The sequence below is a fragment of the Falco biarmicus genome, chromosome 5 (genome assembly GCF_023638135.1).
Source record: "Falco biarmicus isolate bFalBia1 chromosome 5, bFalBia1.pri, whole genome shotgun sequence".
Taxonomy (NCBI): Eukaryota; Metazoa; Chordata; class Aves; order Falconiformes; family Falconidae; genus Falco; species Falco biarmicus.
The window spans coordinates 57,765,630-57,783,093 of NC_079292.1; the positions used below are offsets into that span (position 1 = coordinate 57,765,630).

The following is a 17,464-nucleotide window of genomic DNA, read 5'->3' on the forward strand; positions in this document are numbered from 1 at the left end:
GATGGCGCCTCCCGCCTTTCTGCCCTCCTCGGGGATGGCGACGGGCGTGGCGCTGCGGCGCTCGCCGCTCTCCCCCGCCCCAGTCGCCCCTCCCCGGGTTCGGCGCCGCTGATTGGCCAGTCCCGGGGGGCGGTGCGGCGATTGGCGGGCGGCCGGCGAAGCGGGCCGGGGGCCGCGCGCGGAGGACGCTGGGGGCCCGTCGCGCTTTGCGGACCCCGTGGCACCCCGGGCGCTGGGCCCGGTCCTGCCAGGCCGCGGGTCGCACCCAGCCCCGGCCCGCCGGGCCCCGCTGCGCTTCCCCCGGCGGCGGGCTGCTCCTCCCGGCACGGGCGGGGGCGGTCGTGGAGGGGGCGTTGCCTGCTGAGGCGGCAGAGGAAGGCCCGTGAGGAGGCGGTCAGAGGTCGGCGGTGGCCGTGAGGCGCTGAGGGGAAGCAGGTGCTTTTCCCGGAGGAGCCAGGAAAGAAACCGCAGGTGCTGGCGCCGGACTTTCCTCCCAGGCGTCGTTTAACCCCGGCGGCTCTCGCTTCTCCTTTCCTGGCACTGGGTCGATAAATTCAGGGAAGGGCAGGGGCCGGGCCGGGCAGAGCCGGTGACCGGGTTTCCCTCAGGGCGTTGGGGCGAAGCCGCCTGAGGCGCCAGGAGGATGCAGTTCTTTGGCCGGCTGGTGGATACCATCAACAGCGTCACCCAAATATTCACAAACCCTTACCGGGTGAAGGAGGTGCCAGCTGCGGAGTATGCTGCTCATACCTGTCTAAAGAAGGAAGGCAGGGTGGCCCTGTATAAGAACAGCCTCGCTCGATCGTGGGATTGCCTGCTGGTGAATCCCCAGAGCCCACAGGTTGCTTTCCGGTAAGTGACAGACCTTTAGCAATCACTGCTCAAGCGTGAAACAAAAGACCCGAAATCTCCAGCCCCAGGACAGTAGTGTTGTGTGGGTGTGGGCTGATGTGTTTGATCAGCACGTGGGCTCCTGAGGAGTGCGAGGCCCTTGTGTGTGCTGATGGAGGAGTTGTCATCAAAACAGCTTGTGACAACAGGGCAGGACAGAGTCCAGACACTCTGAAAACAGGCAACTGAAATGGGTACTCAGATCAGAACATCCACAAGTTCCACTCGTACTGTTGCTGCTTTAGCATTTGGAGCATGGGATACTTGAGCCCAAAAGTAAACATTCCTCAGGAAGAGGAGAGTCTCTCTGCTAATGAAGTAGGCTCCCTTCCCTGGGAACAACCATGATACCAGATGAGGAGGAATAGGAAAGTCCCCAGCACTAGTGTTTGGAGAAGAGCTGTTTCTCTAAGAGACATGGGATGGAGGTTGTTTCTTTGAGCAGGACTAGTGCTGCATATGCCTTTCCTCCAGGCTCTTCCAGCTTGACAATGAAGCAGATGCCCTGATGCGTTTTGAGCAATATGCCGGGCAGCTGCGCCCTTTCTACGAGAGCTCGTGCCAGCCCTTGTCACTGGAGGATCTCCAACAGCTCAGTGACTGCTTCCGCAACCACCCCAGCTGGTCTTCAGCACATGTCGCGGTGGAGATTGGCCGTCGTGAGAACTTTCGACACAACTGTGTTCTGAGGCAAGGGCTGGGAAGGGTCTCTGATGGGCCTGGTGCTGGGAAGGAGCTTGGGAGGGCAGGCTGGGCCAGGTTAGTCTGTTCCAGCTTGATGTACCAAAGCCACAGGGGCTGCTTCTTGGAGGAGCTGAACACCTGTGGTTACCGCAGAGGCTGAGTTTAAAAGTTCTGGCTTGGGTGTATCTTGCCTGAATGACAGATGGGGTAGCAAAAGGGGTCTAATGGTTGCTGTGTAAGCTTACTGGGGGGCTTTCAACCTGCTACTGTGGACATAAAAGCCCAGAGCTCTAGTGTTTGAGCTAAAGGATTGAAATGTTTTGTTAGAGGTACTAATTAGTTTTTTATAGCCCTTGTGGAGCTGCTTTTTGGATAGTGTTGTGGCTGACTTTGTAAACCAGAAGAGGTACAGTAGAACTGTCTTTCTGAAAATGTTTTTTTGGCCATAAGCCCTTGCAGTCTTTCCATGGGGAAGTTCACTGAAGATAGGGTAGGCTAGTGAGGACTTAGGGGACTGGGGATCTAATGGCAGCACCTCTGCCAGGTTGCTGACTATAACCTGTCTCCTGTTCCCCTTTGGACAGAGGGAGCTGCTCCCATAGCGGGGGCAGAGGAAGGAGCAGTGTGTCAGGGAGAGGGTCCGTGGCACGGATGCTTGGTAGCCCTTTTGTGTGCTCTTTCTGTGGCAAGAGGCTGGGCTTTCATGAACTTTGTGGTTCACACCGGCTGGGCCTGTCACAGACATGGAAGGTACCTTTGTGTCAGATCCCGGGGCAGCTGCACATCTTCTTCCTCACAGCCCTTCCTTGGCCTCATGTTGACTCATCTCTTGCAGCTGTGTGAATAGCACAGACAGGGAGGATGGCTGTACCCCAATGCATCTAGCGTGCCGCAAGGGAGACATGGAGTGCCTGCTGGAGCTGCTGGAGTGCCATGCACGGGTGGATATTACTGACAGGAATGGGGAGACTGTTTTCCATTATGCTGTGCGAGGAAACAACCCCCAGATCATTGAGGTGGGAGTGATTTCAAAGCTGGGGGGGAGTGGGGCTGGAATGGGTCCTCTCTGTGCTGTGAGGAGGGAAACAGGAAAATAGCTGCAGACAGGGGAGGAGAAAGTTCCCTCTGCTGTAGCATTGAGTTAATGCTTGAGGCTGATTTCAGCCTCTTTCTTCCCCCTTTGTTCGTGCTGTTTGCCATAAGCAGGCTCTAGATTCCACTCTGCAGTGGGACAAAGATAGTAAGGAAGTTTCCTCGGCAAGTGTCCTTCATTGCTACTTGCATCAGGCTCTCATCCTGCCTTTTGTCAGGCCCTTGACTTTCCCTTCTCTGTCTCCTCTGAGCAGTGTATTTGGTTCTGCCAAATATTGGGCAGTGTGCTCCTGTGGGGGAGCGTTTGTTTAGGCCACTGGTGGGGAAGTACCTGCTGCCCACAGGCTGAAGGACAGTTTGGAGCTACCCTGGGCTTTCCTGAGCTGTAGAACCTGTTCTTTGGACTGAGTGGCCTTGCACTGGGCACAGTGATCAGAGCCTCGAGGCAGAGAGAGTCTGAAGCCAGAAGTGTTCTTGATTGCTGAGAAGTGCTGGGCAGAGTGACAGAGTTCATAAGGCCGTGGGTGGCCTTCTATGTTGGTTCTTAAGGTTCATCAGCTCCCCAGCAACCCAGAGTGAGCGTGAGACCAGCTCTCCCCTATGGTTGCAGCTCCCACATTTGCCCAACACCTGTTGTGACAGCTCTCCCTCTGCCTGCCAGACTGTGCTGGGGTTTCCTAATGCATGATGGGGGAGGGATGACGATCGGGGCTTGCCATGCTGTGGAGCAGGTCAGTTAGGACCTTTGTATTAAAAAGATACCCTCTTTCTTTAATTCTCTGAAGGCAGCAACTTGCCTTGTTATGGAAATACTTCCAGGTCTGGTCTGTCTCCTGTTTGTTTCTTTGCTCTCTTGATTCCGTGCTAATCCAGAGAAAAGAAACCAAATTCCTGCTTCTCTTGTGTGCAGCAGGGCTTCCGGGGTTTCCCCAGTACAGCAGTGGGATATTTTTGTGTAACAAACCAGTCAGCTGATAACAGGTCTAAATTTATGGGGACAGTAGGAAAATCGCTTCAAACATATCCCCACATGTATATTTTGAAGAGAATCCTGTTTGTATCTGACAGCAATGGTGGATGGAGTTGCAGTGGAGGTTGAGCTCCTGCCTGCTGACTGTCTGTGGTACCTGATGGGGCCACAGCAGAAGAGGAAACTACTGGTTTCAGTTAGTGCTCTCATTTGGTTGGGCTGAGCTTGGCTTATGCACTGGGAGGCGCTGGGAGTCTACTGGGTTGTGTCGTTCAAGGTGGTGTGAGCCCTTTTCAGCTGAAGGGTGTCTTGGAAGCACACGGGCCAGAGGAAGAGGGCACAGACAGCAGTGATAAACCCTCTGGGGAGAGAAAACCAGGAGTGCTTCCATAGCTACTGTGTTGGAAACGGGTGGAGAGGACAGCCTGTAGGGTTGTGGGGAATCCAGTACTCCAGAGTCTGTCCTCAGAGCTCAGTAGGAGGGACAGTGCTTTTCCATGTCTGTCTACTTATTTATTGTCTCCTCTTCCCAGCTCCTGGGCAGAACCCCAACTGCTGGCTTGGACCACCTGAGCCACGAAGGGCTGAGCGCTCTGCATCTGGCTTGTCAGCTGGGCAAAGAAGACATGGTTCGGTCTCTGCTGAAATGCCGTGCCAGCTGCAGCATCATGGGGACACTGGGCTACCCCATCCACACAGCACTGAAGTTCTCCCAGAAGGGGTAAGTAACTGCTTGGCCTGCCAGAACAGGGCTCTTCATCCAGTCTGGGGACCTGTCTGCTTGCTCAGGGTTGTCCAAGACTGGACATCTTTCAGGGCAGTGCTCAGTAGGAAGATGTCCTGTGCTGTCCTCTGCTTCGTCACAGAGTTGGCAAAGGAGTAGAGAAATGCTGGTGTGGGAAAGAAAGAAACACTTACAGGAAAAAAATATTTCCCTGAAATTATCTATATATATAATTTAGTGTCAGACATCAGGAGAAAAACACAGATAATTTTTTTTAAATGTTTGTGAAATACTTTATCTCAAAATGAGCTGTGAGAAGATGATTTACTGATGCTTAAATGGTACTGCAAACTGCTGTACCTGTTTGCTTTTGAGTGTTCTGATCCTAATAAGCTTTCATTTCAAAGTCTAGTTATTGCTGTCTCCTGTAGGCCAAAGGTACTCTCTTGACTTTTAATAACACACTCTGGCACCAAATCAAGAGAGACACAATGTTTACTCCCTGTTTTGTTTTCCCTGGAGAAATTTGATTCTCTTTGTACTTAATTTTCACAGTGTCCAAGCTCTACAAGTAGGGTGTTCAAGTTAACAGTAGCTGCTGCTAATTTTTCAGCATTTTCAGAAGTGCTTTCCAACGTTAGAGACACATTCACAAGCCAAAACTGTGCTTAGGTCTCCTTAGTTTGCAGTGGGGCTTGATCTCTTGTACGTGGTTTGTTTGGTGGTATTACAGAGTGGAGAGCGTATGCTTGTTTCCTAAGTCTTAACTACCCACACTTTCTAGGCACCAGTTTATTCACAGTAGGTGTGGGGGTTTTTTAACCCATGGGGAGGTACGCAGATTCTTAATTTCAGCAAGTATTTAACTATTTCAGTTTTATCCCCGCATTTCCATGGAGAGAGGATGAGAAGAATTTCCCCTCGGGTCTTGAGAGTTCCCAGAAATGCCAGATTTTCCTGTATTGGAGAAACACCCAGATGTTGCTCCACAACATGGAATTGGGAAGGGATTTTCATGCTTCCTCCGAACACTGTGCTGCTTGTATGCTTCCTGTTGTGCCCGCCCTTTCTAAAATGAGCAAAACAAAACTGCGGCTGAGGAACTTGCAAGTGTTGCAGAGAGCCTGCTGCTGCTGAAGGGTTTCCTGAAAGGCGCTGGGTGGAAGGCAGGTGCTGATATGAGTGGAGGTGCTGAGTCGAGACAGGAGCAACGCATCTCTTCATCTCATTGTCTTTGCCAGGTGTGCCCAGGCCATCCTCGAGGCAGATGCCAGCCAGGTTCGCTCCAAGGACCCACGCTATGAAGCCACTGCACTGCACTGGGCGAAGAAGGCAGAGGTAAATGGAGCCAGTCCATTGCGAGGGCCTGTGCTGCCACCCAGCACCCTGCTGCTAACCTGTCCCTTTCTGAGTGAGTGCACGTGCAGAGCCCTGGGAGTGTCAGAGCCCAGCCAGCAGCCCCGTATTTGATTCTCTTTGCCTTGTGTCGATCAGTGCAGTCTTCCGTGGGGGACAGAGCAATGGTGCCTTGCAGTGAAATAAACTGGTGGCCTTATCCCTAGTACTTCATCCATGGCTGCAGAGCTGCCAGCTTGTCCCTTTTCCCTTTTGTTGAGGAAATTGTAGCACTGTCACTGAACCACAGTTGCCCCCGGGGGAGCTCTCTTCTCATTACCTGCCAGTTTTGTGGGAGGAAACAAACTGATACCTTAAAAAGTGCAGGAGGAGTGTGAAGTAGGCACAGAGTGGTGGCATGTGGATTTTGGCCCATCTTCTGCCAGAGATGGGCTGGTCAGTGGTGTCACATGCCATGCTGCAGCACCTGAACGGTGCTTATTGCAAACAGAGGATGTTCCTATGGCAGGACTGTTTTGCCTCCTGCAGTATCACATCCCTCTTCAGAAATGTCCTGTGGAGTTTCAGAGCAGACATAGATCTGCTTGGTTTATAAAGAAAAGATCAGAAAGTAAACTTTTTCCCTCCAGTCTGCAAGGATTCTGATCTGAGTAGGAACTTTTTTTCTCTGTTGATTTCAGCCAGTTGTTATACGTGTGTTTAAGTCCCAAAACATCCAGAAGCTCTGGCCAGATTGTGAAACCATTAACTAGTTCTGTGGTAAAAGACAGAGAAACTCCATCTCCAGTGCTTGGAAAAAAGCAGCTGACATCTGCCAGCCAGCTGTATCCAGGCTAAGGCTCCCTCCTCTTCCCCTGTTTTCCTTGCCATGAGACCTGGATCGTTTGAGTGCCCAGGTGGTTGTCCTAACCATCGCTTTCTCCCTTCTTGACCTGGCATGTGCACAGATGACACGGCTGCTGCTTGAGTATGGCTCTGAGGTGAATTTGACCAGCCGGACGGCTGACATGGCTCTGCACATTGCGGTCAAGAGGGGACGCTTTGACTGCGCCATGGTACTGCTGACACATGGAGCCCAGACCAATGCCAGGGGTCAGGATGGCAACACACCACTGCACCTGGCCATGAAGGTGAGTTTTCTGCAGAGGTTGCTGGGAAAGAGAGAGAGGATTTTCTTGAAGGGTTGAGGCAGGGACGCACTCCTTTAAAATTCTGGCTGTTGTCTTTCATAGAGTGATCCCTTGTGGGTACTTTGGCTAATGAGGAGGGAGGGAATGAGAAATCAAGTAGCCAAGGGGAGCATGGCTCTTGACTGAGCTTTTTCTTGTTCCCTAGCATGACCACCTGGATATGATCAAAGCAATCATCGTGTTTGGAGGAGATGTTGAGATACCTAATGATTTTGGGGAGACACCAGGGCTGTTGGCAGCCAGGAGCAGCAAAGGTAAGGGAGCATGTAAGCAGCCTTACAGGGTGAACCTGGCATCTTGTTTCCCCTTGGTGGCCAAGACAGTGTCTTGGGGAGAAGTGGAAACATGCCAAGTGTGAGTTATGCCTCCAGCATGCTTTCCCAGCTTCCAGTTGCTCACAGGGGAGGCGCTTCCTGAGTTAGCGGTGTAGGCTTTGTGTTAGTAGCCCTTGATGAATTTCTATTCTAAGAGGCAGAGATGCAAGAGGAAAAGCTGACATTCACTCCCCCTCTTTCAAGCCACGATGTCAGGCACTGCAGGCTCACAACGGGATGACACAGTGTTGCTGAAGCACCCTGGTGTAAGCAGACACAGGAGGCTTTTCAGTGGCAAGAACTATGTGGCACACGCCCTTGAAGCTGCACAGCATTGGTACCCCTGCTGTGCACAAGTCCTGCTGCACACAAGTCCTGGTGCCTGGTGTTCAGGGAGAGATACCCAGGACATGCTTTCCTCTTCCCCAGGTCATACCAGAGGTTTTGTTGAGGGTCAGGGTTGCTGTGAATTTGGCAGAGCCCCGTGCTGATGTGTGCATGCACTGATTCTCTTTCTGATCTGTGACCTTCGTCGCCTAAGGTGCGAACCGGAAAGTGCTCTTAGACCTGCTGCAAACTGTAGGGACTGAACGCTGCCACCCACCCAACCCTGACTCCCCAAGCCTGGCACCATCTGCTTCCTCCTTCCTGGAAGGCCAGCCTTCCTCACGGAGCAACTTCAACAGCTTAGGTAAAGCCTCCCCTGGCCCTCCCTTGCTCTCCTTCCCTCTTGCTTCACAGTGCTGTCTCAGATCTCTTCTTCAGATGGGTTGTGTTCTGGGGACCGTCTCCTACTCTCAGTTTCTGGTGACTTTGTCCAATTCAGCTGTTGCAGGATCCCATCTCTTTTTTCTGCTTTTCCTCTGTGTGTAGTCTAAACCCTTGTACTCTAAACTTCTGTTTTATAGACCTGACACACTGCAGCTCTGCAAAAAGGAAAGGGAAGAATGATTCCCTCACCTCTCTGTAAGAGATGTAGGACTTAGTTGCCCACATGTTGTACTTTATCCACTAGGCCATGTACAGAAGGGAGGTACTTTCTGGTCTGCCTTGAGGACCTCCCGGTGTTGGGCTGGGCACAAGGAAATTAAAAGCATCATTCAGTCAGTTCCTGGAGGCCAGCGGCTGGGAGAGAGAAGGGATGCAGCCCAAGGATAAGTGACTCTGGTCACAGGTTTTACATTACACATAGGAAAAGCCTACCTTAGGACATACGATTGTGTATAACTTGCTCTGTACTGCCCAGACTGTGTAAATAAGCCTGTGGGTCTGTGGTAGGTACCAGGCTTTCCTCCTCTAGGGAGCTCCAGATCTCTGACAGAGGCAGCGGGAGGGGTTATGGAGTGGGCAGTGGGTGAGTCGGCTTGGAGGGAGGCTTGGACCCTCATGAGAGGGGCATGCAGGGAGATAACAGCTGCTTGTGGTCAATTTACCCTCTCAGGTTGGTGGTTTCCTTTGCAAAGACCTTCCTGTGGGGCTAGAGGACAGGCACCCCACCCCCAGGCCCTGCAGCGTGTCTGTCACAAGTCTCACTGGCTAATGACACCAAGACTTTCTTCTCACGATGGCCTTGTGAAGGCAACCCCCCAGTTTCAGCTCTGATGCAGTGACAGAGGAGGACCCTTTTTCATCATGGACTCTGACCCGTGAAGAAACTCCTCACCACATTCATTGTCACCAATGGCCACCTTCCGGCCTGGGCACTGGCAGAAATACTTAACTTCTTTCCCCCTGTTCTTTTGGCTTCGCAGGCTGTCTTCTCACCTAGTCTGGATTGGTGCCCTGCACCCAGGGTGGCCTGGGTGTACATCAGCCGAGGGGTAATGACAAGCCACCCTGTCCCCACAGTTCTGCCTAGGTTACCTTGCAGGAGTAGATTTAGGTTTTACCTTAAGGCTTGCAATAAACTGCTTAGTGGGCACGCTGCTAGGCTCTGCCTTCTCTCATGCCTACTGTGCTCATCATCTGCTTGTACAAATCCTTCATCTTTGCAAGTCCATCTCCAGCTGCCTGCTCTAAAGGACGGGGTTTTTCCTCTTTGGTGTGGAGTTTAATCTGGGGGGGCGCCTGGTGGCTATGGGTAAGATGGCTTCTGTCTCCTGCAGGGAGCTTCATTCAATTGGGAAGGGAATTGGATGTTCTTTGTGTGATTATGGTGGAAATCGTTGACCGCACTGGTGGGAGGTTTGCGTACCCTGACGCAGAAAGAAAGTGGGAAGAGTAATTCAAGGTTTTCTCATTGGTTAAGTTGAAATTGGGTGACTGCTGCCTCTGAAGCACACATCAGAGGATTCAAGTAGCAAAGTGGTCTCTAATTTTTCTTTTTCCTTTCGCATGTTCATGGCCCTCTAGGGTACGCGGACCTTCTGTATGTTTCTGCAACGCTCGGACAGTTGTTGAAGGCACCAGATGTTGTGGACTCACCAAGTGAGGGTAGAAGAAAGTAAGTGAGAAGCAGTTTCTGTCCAGGCTCCTGTGCAACTCAAAGGTGGAATCTGTGTGTGTGAATTTTCCCCACCCACGTCCATGGGTGTGATATCCTCAAACTGACATCGTTTAATGTCCATTGACATTCCAGTTTTTGCCAGAACCTTGTGATAAATCTCTGTTCCCATAAATGATCACCGCCTGTTCCTGCCTGCGTGGAGCGTGAGCTCAGCAGGTGAAACCCCTGCTCTGTCCGTCCTGTCTGCTGCTAGGCACCAAATGCTGTTTTGGCTTTGTGATTTCCCCACCTCCATACACTGCCCTGATGCTCACCTAGCTCTTTTGCTGGGCTGTGCACTGCTGCACCTCGCCTTGAATGGAGCAGAGGGAGGACAGGCACTGAAATGCTGCTAGCAGCAACTTAGGGCTGACTGCTTTTTATTTATGAGACTATACCCATTACTGCATAGTAAGGGACAGGATGCGTTTTTGGCTTGTGAATGTCTCTCTGGTGTAGAGGTTAGAAATGACTAAAAGAGCAAGTGGTGTTGCACCAGGTTTGATGAGGCTTATCTGGCCACGTCCAGTCTTACTTGCACCTGAGAAAGCACTGCTGGATTTATTTGTTCACTTATTATACTGTCCGCAGCGGTGTTCTTGTTACTGGTGTTGTATTCCATCCCCAGGGCCACATTCCCATGTGGCATGTTGTGATTTGTAAGCTCTCCCACAGCTCCCAGTCATCTGTGTCTGTCTCTCTCCAGTCATGACCGTCTCCTGTGCCTGGATGGAGGAGGCATTCGGGGCCTGGTTCTCATTCAGCTCCTCCTGGCTATTGAAAAGGCTGTGGGCCGTCCCGTTCGTGAGATTTTTGACTGGATTGCAGGGACCAGCACTGGGGGAATCTTAGCCTTGGCTATTGTGCATGGTGAGGATGATGCAAATAACAGGCCCCTTCTTGCTCCTGTGGGCTCAGGTGCTTCTCTGTGGGGAGTGGATGTGGGGTGGGAGCAGCCTCTCTGAGTCCCAACTGAGATTGTCCTTGCCAGAGGAAGGAAGAGATATTCATTAATGAAAAAAAGCCTAGACCTGGCTTTGCGCTCGCTTCTCACATCAGCTGACCTTGAGCAGCTTTCTGGGTTTTGGGAAGTGCGTGGTGGCAGAGTGCAATGTTCTGTTCTTCCCGTTCTCCCTACGGGGGTTTTGCAGCAAGGTGATCAACACTCTCTGGTAGTGGGAGACTACACTCCAGGTTTGCCCTTCCTCTTCAGTCCTTCCCAGTTATGTTGCCAAGGTCCAAGCAGATGACAGGCAGCTCGGGAAGGGGATGGCATTGGGAGTGATGCCTCCCAGCTCTGATGTGCTGTTTGTTCTGCCTGTCCTTCCTCCCACCCGCTGCTCCTGCTGCTGCTGTTGCCTGTCTCAGGGAAGTCCATGGACTACATGCGCTGCCTGTACTTCCGCATGAAGGACGTGGTGTTCCAGGGATCTCGACCCTATGAGTCGGAGCTCCTGAATGAGTTCTTGAAGCAGGAATTTGGGGAAAACACCAAAATGACAGATGTCCGAAACCCCAAGTAAGTCCTGCCGGGGCCTGCGCTGGTTGATGCTCTCCTGAGTGTGCTCTAGATCCCTCTCAGCAGAGATGCTCAGCCTGTCCTTAGAGCAGATTCGGAGGAGTGTGATGTGCAGACTATTGAAGCCTGTTCATGTACATGTGTTTTCCATTTTACTCTTATTCTGTCATGTCCTTTCCCCCAGGGTTATGGTGACAGGGACACTATGCGACCGGCAGCCAGCTGAGCTCCACCTTTTCCGGAATTACCCTGTACCAGAGACAAAAACCTCCACTGAATACAAGACAACTGCTTCTTTCAAACCGCTCACTCAACCAGAAGGTAAATGCTGGCACACAGCAGTCCAGCTGGTTGGCAGGGGAGGGTGCTATCCCTCAGAGACAGGCGATTTCCTATTCTTCCCCGCATTGCTCTGAAAATTGAGGTGTCCAAGCAATGGCTTATCCCTGATGGTGACTTGTAGCTTGGTCCTAGTGATGGTTCCCTTTTCTCTTCTCTCCTGCTCCCTTGGCTTCTCTTGTACTGGGAACAGGGGCTGGCTGGTGAGGTTCATGAGGAAGGGGTCTGCTAGAGGAATCCTGCGTGCCGTCAGTACTTCTCCCTGGGCTCTCAGGAGCAGATTAAGACAGAAAAGCAGTGTAACTGAAACATGCGGCCCCCTCAGCTTGCTGCTTGTTTGTCCAGCAAATGCAACTGGTTCACCATCAAAATAGCTGCAACGAAGCTGATAGAGTGTGAAATTGACCCAGGTTATGTAGAAAGTGAGAACATCTTTTCAAGACCCCCAAAATAATTCTGTCCATCCAAGCAGAGGCCTACTGTGGGGAGAAAGAAGCACAGCTGTCCAGGGCAGGGTCGTCTGGGTTTGCAAGCCTGCCTGCTTTGTGTTGGTGAAAGCAGGGTGCTTCCTGAACACAGGAAAGCTGCTGCAAGAGGCTATATGCTTTCTCTTCCCCCAGACCAACTCGTATGGCGTGCTGCTCGCTGCAGTGGTGCGGCTCCCACTTACTTCCGGCCAATAGGCCGCTTTCTGGATGGCGGGCTGCTAGCCAACAACCCAACCCTCGATGCCATGACGGAGATTCATGAGTACAACAAGACGCTGATCAAGAAGGTGAGGGAAGTCCTGGCACTGACTGGTAACTGGGGCTTTAATGGCTCCACTGAGCTTCCCTTGAAGGGGGAGAGAGTTTGGGAATGAATGCCTCTCTGGTGGATAAACAAGTTAGCAGTGCAGCACCCTATAAAGGAGTGTCTGGAGGGGAATGTGTGTTGGGAATGGTGACTGAGGGGTGAAATACCTCTTCCAACAAGGATGTGAGATGAGGAAACAGCCCCGTCAGCCTGTCCTTGCTACTTCAAGCAAGGTTGCTTCAGCTGATTTTTATATGACCCTTGACGCAGCTCTGCCGGGCCTTTTTCTGTCCCAAAATAAAGGGAGAAGATGATGGTAGGGCGTTCTGCAAGGCTGAAGAATGAATGCCTTCTGTGGTGTGGCAAGTTCCTCAGAAAGGTGACTTAACTACTGGTAGCTACTGCTCCCTGTAGCTGAAATGGGAGGTGTATTGCCAAAATGACTGAAAAAAATTGGACGGTTTCAGTGTCACCTGGTCCTAGGGCTCATCCTTGGGGTGATCCCCTGGGTTTGGGTGCAGTCAGGGGTGTAAGGGACAGAACAGTGCAACTGTTAAGTCACCTGTTTCACCAGGCAGTATTAAAGGGGGAGGATGGGGGAGAGAAAAGGCTTCCAAGGCTTTTGCTGGCTTTCAGAGCTTCCCCAAGACTGCTGTGAAAGATGTACTTTGCCTTGATTGTTGGTCCTTGTGAACAATTCTTTTGTTTGTCCACAGGGTCAGGGGCAAAAAGTAAGAAAATTGGGGTTGGTGGTCTCCCTGGGGACAGGGAAGCCTCCACAGGTCCCGGTGAGCTCTGTGGATGTTTTCCGCCCCTCCAACCCGTGGGAGCTGGCGAAGACTGTCTTTGGGGCCAGGGAGCTCAGCAAGATGGTGGTGGATTGTGTGAGTACTGGGGGGGGGGGGGGGGGGGGGGGGAAGACCCCTGGGGCTGCTTGCAGGGAGGGAGCAAAGGTTTTCAGTCTTCATCTTCTTCCTTTTGGAAGCAAATTATATTTCCTTGAAACTGCTCCGGCCATGGCCAGTTCAAGGAACGGACATAGTGGGTAACTTAAGAATTGTGTGAGCACAGCAAGTCTGAAGCCCTGTATGCCTCTTTGGGGTTTTGAGTACCAAGGAGAGGTTCTTGCAGCTGAAAGGAGCTAAGGACAGGATGGTGGTCAGTGACCCTTAGGAACGTTTGCAGGTATGAGTTCATGAAACTCAGTATCTTCCCAGGGAGCACTGATTATCACCTGAGCAACCTGGATGAAAAAAATCCCCACATGTCACGCCTTGGGAAACAGCAATTTGTTTTTCTTCAGAAAAGCTTTGTTATTCCGACTGGGAAAATCAGTAAATGCTAGAGAAGTGGGAGTATCACTAATAAAAAGCAGTAGCTAAGAGCTGTGGTTAGGAGTGTGTAATAAGCATCCATTCTTGCATGCTTTGAAAAGATCATTAAATCTGAGCATCAAAATGCTCCAAATGAATGAAAGCCAGAAAGATCAGAACTGAGGTTCTAACTATAATCTTAATTCTGTTGCTTTGTCTCCTTTTAGCTTCCTAAAGCCAGAAAAAACCCAGAGAGGTCCCTCTGCTTCCCCTGTCTTTTATTTCAGGGCTCCCAGGGAAGCTGTCCCAGGATAGGCCAGAAGGCCTGTAGCAATCAAAGGGTCTACTGGTACTGGGCTTGGACAGAAATGGATAGAGATGAAATCCCAAGGCAGCTGTGATTCAGGTCATCCTGGCGGTTTCTTTAAGGGAATCTGCTTGGTGCTGTGATGGATGGGGAGTCTGTAGGGTACAGTTTTTTGTGTTCCAAGGATCAGGAATACTGTTCTTACATTTAAAAAAACAAAAAAAACCCCAAAAAAACCCCAACAACCCAAAACCCATACAAATAAAAAGCCACCCCGCTCTTGGTGGTGAATGGTGCCATTCAGGATGCACTTGCTCCTGGTTTTCCCTCTGCAGCTTGTGCAGTTCGATTTGGTGCCAGCAGAGCCTCTTGCAAGCAGGGGGAGAGCAGTGTGACAGTCAGGCTGTAACTGTGGGCCTGTTTCTCCTGCAGTGCACTGACGCAGATGGCCCAGCTGTGGATCGTGCCAGGGCCTGGTGTGAGATGACAGATACCGCATATTTTCGGTAGGAGCTTCCTTTCCGCTTTCTGAACAGACCTATTTTTACCCCTCTTGCTTCATTCCTGGCTGTGGCATGTGTCATCCCAAAGAGTGTCCCCTCTAGAGGCACGCCTGCTCAGACCTGTCCCCCTGCCCCCTCTCCTCATGCCTCAGTGGCATAACGGCAGATGCCGTGACCCGCTGTATGAGCTGATGCACCAAGCACGCCTTGTCTGGGGTTGGTTAGCTGGGGCTTGGGGGATGCTGTCGAGCAGGGTCCTTCAGGGATGCGCATCCTGCCCTATCCCACCATGCACAGTGTGGTTTAGACTCGTGGTGCAGTTGAACTGTAGTTCAGCTTTGAGTGTGGTTGGGCCCTGGAGGAGAGGGGGAAGGCCTGTGCTCTGCCAGCCTGCTAGGTAAGGACACGTGAACACCCAAGCCAGTGGGAGCCACTTTGCACAAGTCTTGCACTCGGCAGGCTCGTTGCCTTGTTGGGTTTGCATCTGTTCCCAGCTTGTGATGCTGTCTTGCCGTATGCAGGCTTAGCCCTCAGCTGCACACGGAGGTGATGTTGGACGAGGTGAATGATACTGTGCTGGTGAACGCTCTCTGGGACACCCAGCTTTACATCTACCAGCAGCGGGAGCAGTTTGAGCAGCTGGTGCAACATCTCTCCCGATGACTGACGTGGAGGTTCCTGTTCTGCATCCTGATGGCAAGGAGTAGCACTTGAAACTGAAATGGCTTGGATTTGCCCTTGAACCAAGGTGTTGAGGTGGGAGAGGGACTACTACTACTAATGAAGAAATAATTATATTTAATAGACAACAGTGCACATACACATGTATTCCAGGAGTCACCCATGTATACCTGGGCAGCTGTGAAATGCTGACAGATGTCTTCATACTGTAGCCCCATCTTTGCTGCTGCCCTGCTGTGTGACCGTACAGCCCTTCCCAGAAGCCAGAGCCCTCACCTACCTGTCTTGAGCTGTAACAGCTGGAGTCTGTCTCCTGTCTGTGCAGCACCTCTACTGACAAAGCACTGTTCACCTTCCCTTGTCGCAGAATGGGCCAAGGCTAGATAAAGCTTCAGGGATTACTTGGCCCACTGGGGTCAAGGTGTTCCAGAATGTATAGTATGGGGAAAAGGGATTATTCTTCCCTCAGCATGCCTGATTTGAATGGGAGCAGAAATGCTGCGACTTTCTGCAGTACGTATGATGCAGAATGTTGCAGCTGACTTTGGGAGAAGGGGGAACCTTTCCTGAGCCAGTTATCTTTTGTTACCTTCCCCTTTCCCCCTCCAAGGTGGGCTGGCAACACAGATACTGACTGCGCCCAGGGTGGGAGCAGACCCCCGTCAGAGACTGTTTTGTGCCACCTGATTTGCTGTGCTACTCTGCTCCAGGACTGAGATGTAAAAGCCTGTCTTACAGCAAGCTCAAGTTGAGGGACAACAGCCTTGGCTTGGTAGAGAGATCATTTCTCTTTATTCTTAATGTGGAATTGAAATGATCTGAGATCAGTTCCCACCAAAAAAGCTGACCCTGTGACAATTTGGATTTACCTTTTTTACTGCTGGAAATCCCATTGTGACTGCTACACTATTCAATGTTTCTGCAGTAGGTTTTGCAGATATTTATGAATAATTTGTGTATCTATTTGGAGGCGTTTTAAGGGGTAACATGAAAAACTGAATTCTTAATTGCTCTTGTCTGAATGGACTGCTGTTGTGAGCAGTGCTTCTATGCAAAACTAATATGACCTGAAATAAAGAGAGGTTTATGTTTGGTTCCACTGTCATGCAGTCCGTGGTTGTCTTGTCTCTCTCTCTCCCACCTCCACCACCCCCCCTCCATCCTGCAAGGTCCCAGGGGGATTCTGAGCTTGCAGCCTCTGAATTTCTTACAGGCAGAAAATCAGAAATTTGGCTTCTTGGAGACACAGGATTATACCCTTCGTATGGGCTGAAGAGGTGACTGGCCTGTCTCTGCAGCCAGCCCTGGGAGCACGCGTGTGAGTGGCTGGGTGACCCAGTGGCTTAGCAGTTGCAGCCAGTGGAGAGGCTTTGGACCAGCTACCATACAAGAATCCTCTTGGAGCTGCAACGCACAAGTCCCTCAGGATACAAATGACTGGAGGTGGGACTTACATTTTGGTTCCCCAGGTGGTTCCTGGGTAAGATAACTGCTGCAGGTCTGCTGGACCTGGTGCCCACTGGTTCCTAAGGGATGCTGCTGGCAGGAATGTGGCTGCTGTCATGGATACGGCTAAAAACTGTCTTCTGATCTTCAGTTTCACAAATGTGATTGTGGAATTGAAGGGCTTTTAATGTGGAGTAAAAGCTTTCTTTTCCTACACAACAGAGGGCTTACCTTGCTGTGGAAAAGCAAAACTTTGTGTCTTGAGATGGAGAGAACATGAGTTCTTTCCTGCTTTTTGCCCTGACTTGCACCTTCCCTCACTCTTTGTAAGCCTGGACTGTCTGCAGGGACTTCCTGGAGTGATGCTGTGTTAGGCTCCCTGCGCAGGCAGGGACAGCAGGAGGGCTCGGGCACAAGCTTGTGCCTGCCCTTAGGGAGTCTCACTGGGAGCGGGAGGGCGGCTAAGAGCCAGAGGGCTGAGGCCTGATCTGGGACAATAGCGGGCAGGGAAGAGCTGAATCCCATTTTGAGCTTTCCTTGTATTTCCCCCTGCCTGCTGCTATTTGCTGCCTGCAATTGCAGGCTGATACGGATCTCCTGACTCGTGAGGTGCCTCTGTGAGAGAGACCTGAAGATGCTCTGCTAGCACAGCGAGGCCGAGCAAGCCACCGCTGAGCAGCGACAGTGACAGAGGCAGCGAGCCATAAGGTGGTTGCTCTGGCAGGTGGCTGGCTCTGCAGGTGTCGGGGCAGGGAGAGCCGGGTACACGGAGCCGGCAATCAATAATGCAAAGAGGCAGTCACATGCCCTTGCTGGCTGTCACAGGATTCCTCTCTCCCCGGAGTCTGGTTACTT

At 51.6% G+C, this 17,464-nt stretch overlaps 1 protein-coding gene across 3 annotated transcripts; it reads left to right on the forward strand.

Annotated features, from left to right (window-relative positions):
* The first annotated feature begins 115 nt into the window (after window positions 1-115).
* Window positions 116-16,272, forward strand: PLA2G6 (phospholipase A2 group VI). 3 transcript variants are annotated; one of them, XR_008822309.1, is made up of 17 exons: window positions 116-852; window positions 1,366-1,581; window positions 2,411-2,591; window positions 4,171-4,358; window positions 5,603-5,699; window positions 6,665-6,847; window positions 7,053-7,161; window positions 7,763-7,912; window positions 9,574-9,664; window positions 10,413-10,576; window positions 11,075-11,225; window positions 11,410-11,546; window positions 12,185-12,339; window positions 13,076-13,243; window positions 13,900-14,078; window positions 14,412-14,485; window positions 15,004-15,066. XR_008822309.1 is itself a non-coding variant. In XM_056341763.1 (17 exons), the coding sequence occupies exons 2-17, from the start codon at window positions 644-646 to the stop codon at window positions 15,143-15,145; spliced, it is 2,415 nt and encodes an 804-aa protein (XP_056197738.1). In that variant the 5' UTR covers window positions 120-471; window positions 609-643; the 3' UTR covers window positions 15,146-16,272. The 3 variants fall into 3 exon arrangements, 2 of the variants coding, with proteins under 2 accessions (XP_056197738.1, XP_056197739.1); XM_056341763.1 differs by lacking the exon at window positions 13,900-14,078 and having other exon boundaries at window positions 120-471; window positions 609-852; window positions 15,004-16,272; XM_056341764.1 differs by lacking the exons at window positions 7,763-7,912; window positions 13,900-14,078 and having other exon boundaries at window positions 120-852; window positions 15,004-16,272.
* Window positions 16,273-17,464: the final 1,192 nt, after the last annotated feature.

Excerpts from the sequence above, each read along its gene's own strand:
- PLA2G6 (XM_056341763.1), top strand. The coding sequence starts at position 644 with ATGCAGTTCTTTGGCCGGCTGGTGGATACCATCAACAGCGTCACCCAA. Across the intron at positions 6,848-7,052 it reads CACTGCACCTGGCCATGAAG|CATGACCACCTGGATATGAT; the intron begins GTGAGTTTTCTG and ends CTTGTTCCCTAG. Across the intron at positions 7,162-7,762 it reads GGCAGCCAGGAGCAGCAAAG|GTGCGAACCGGAAAGTGCTC; the intron begins GTAAGGGAGCAT and ends TCGTCGCCTAAG.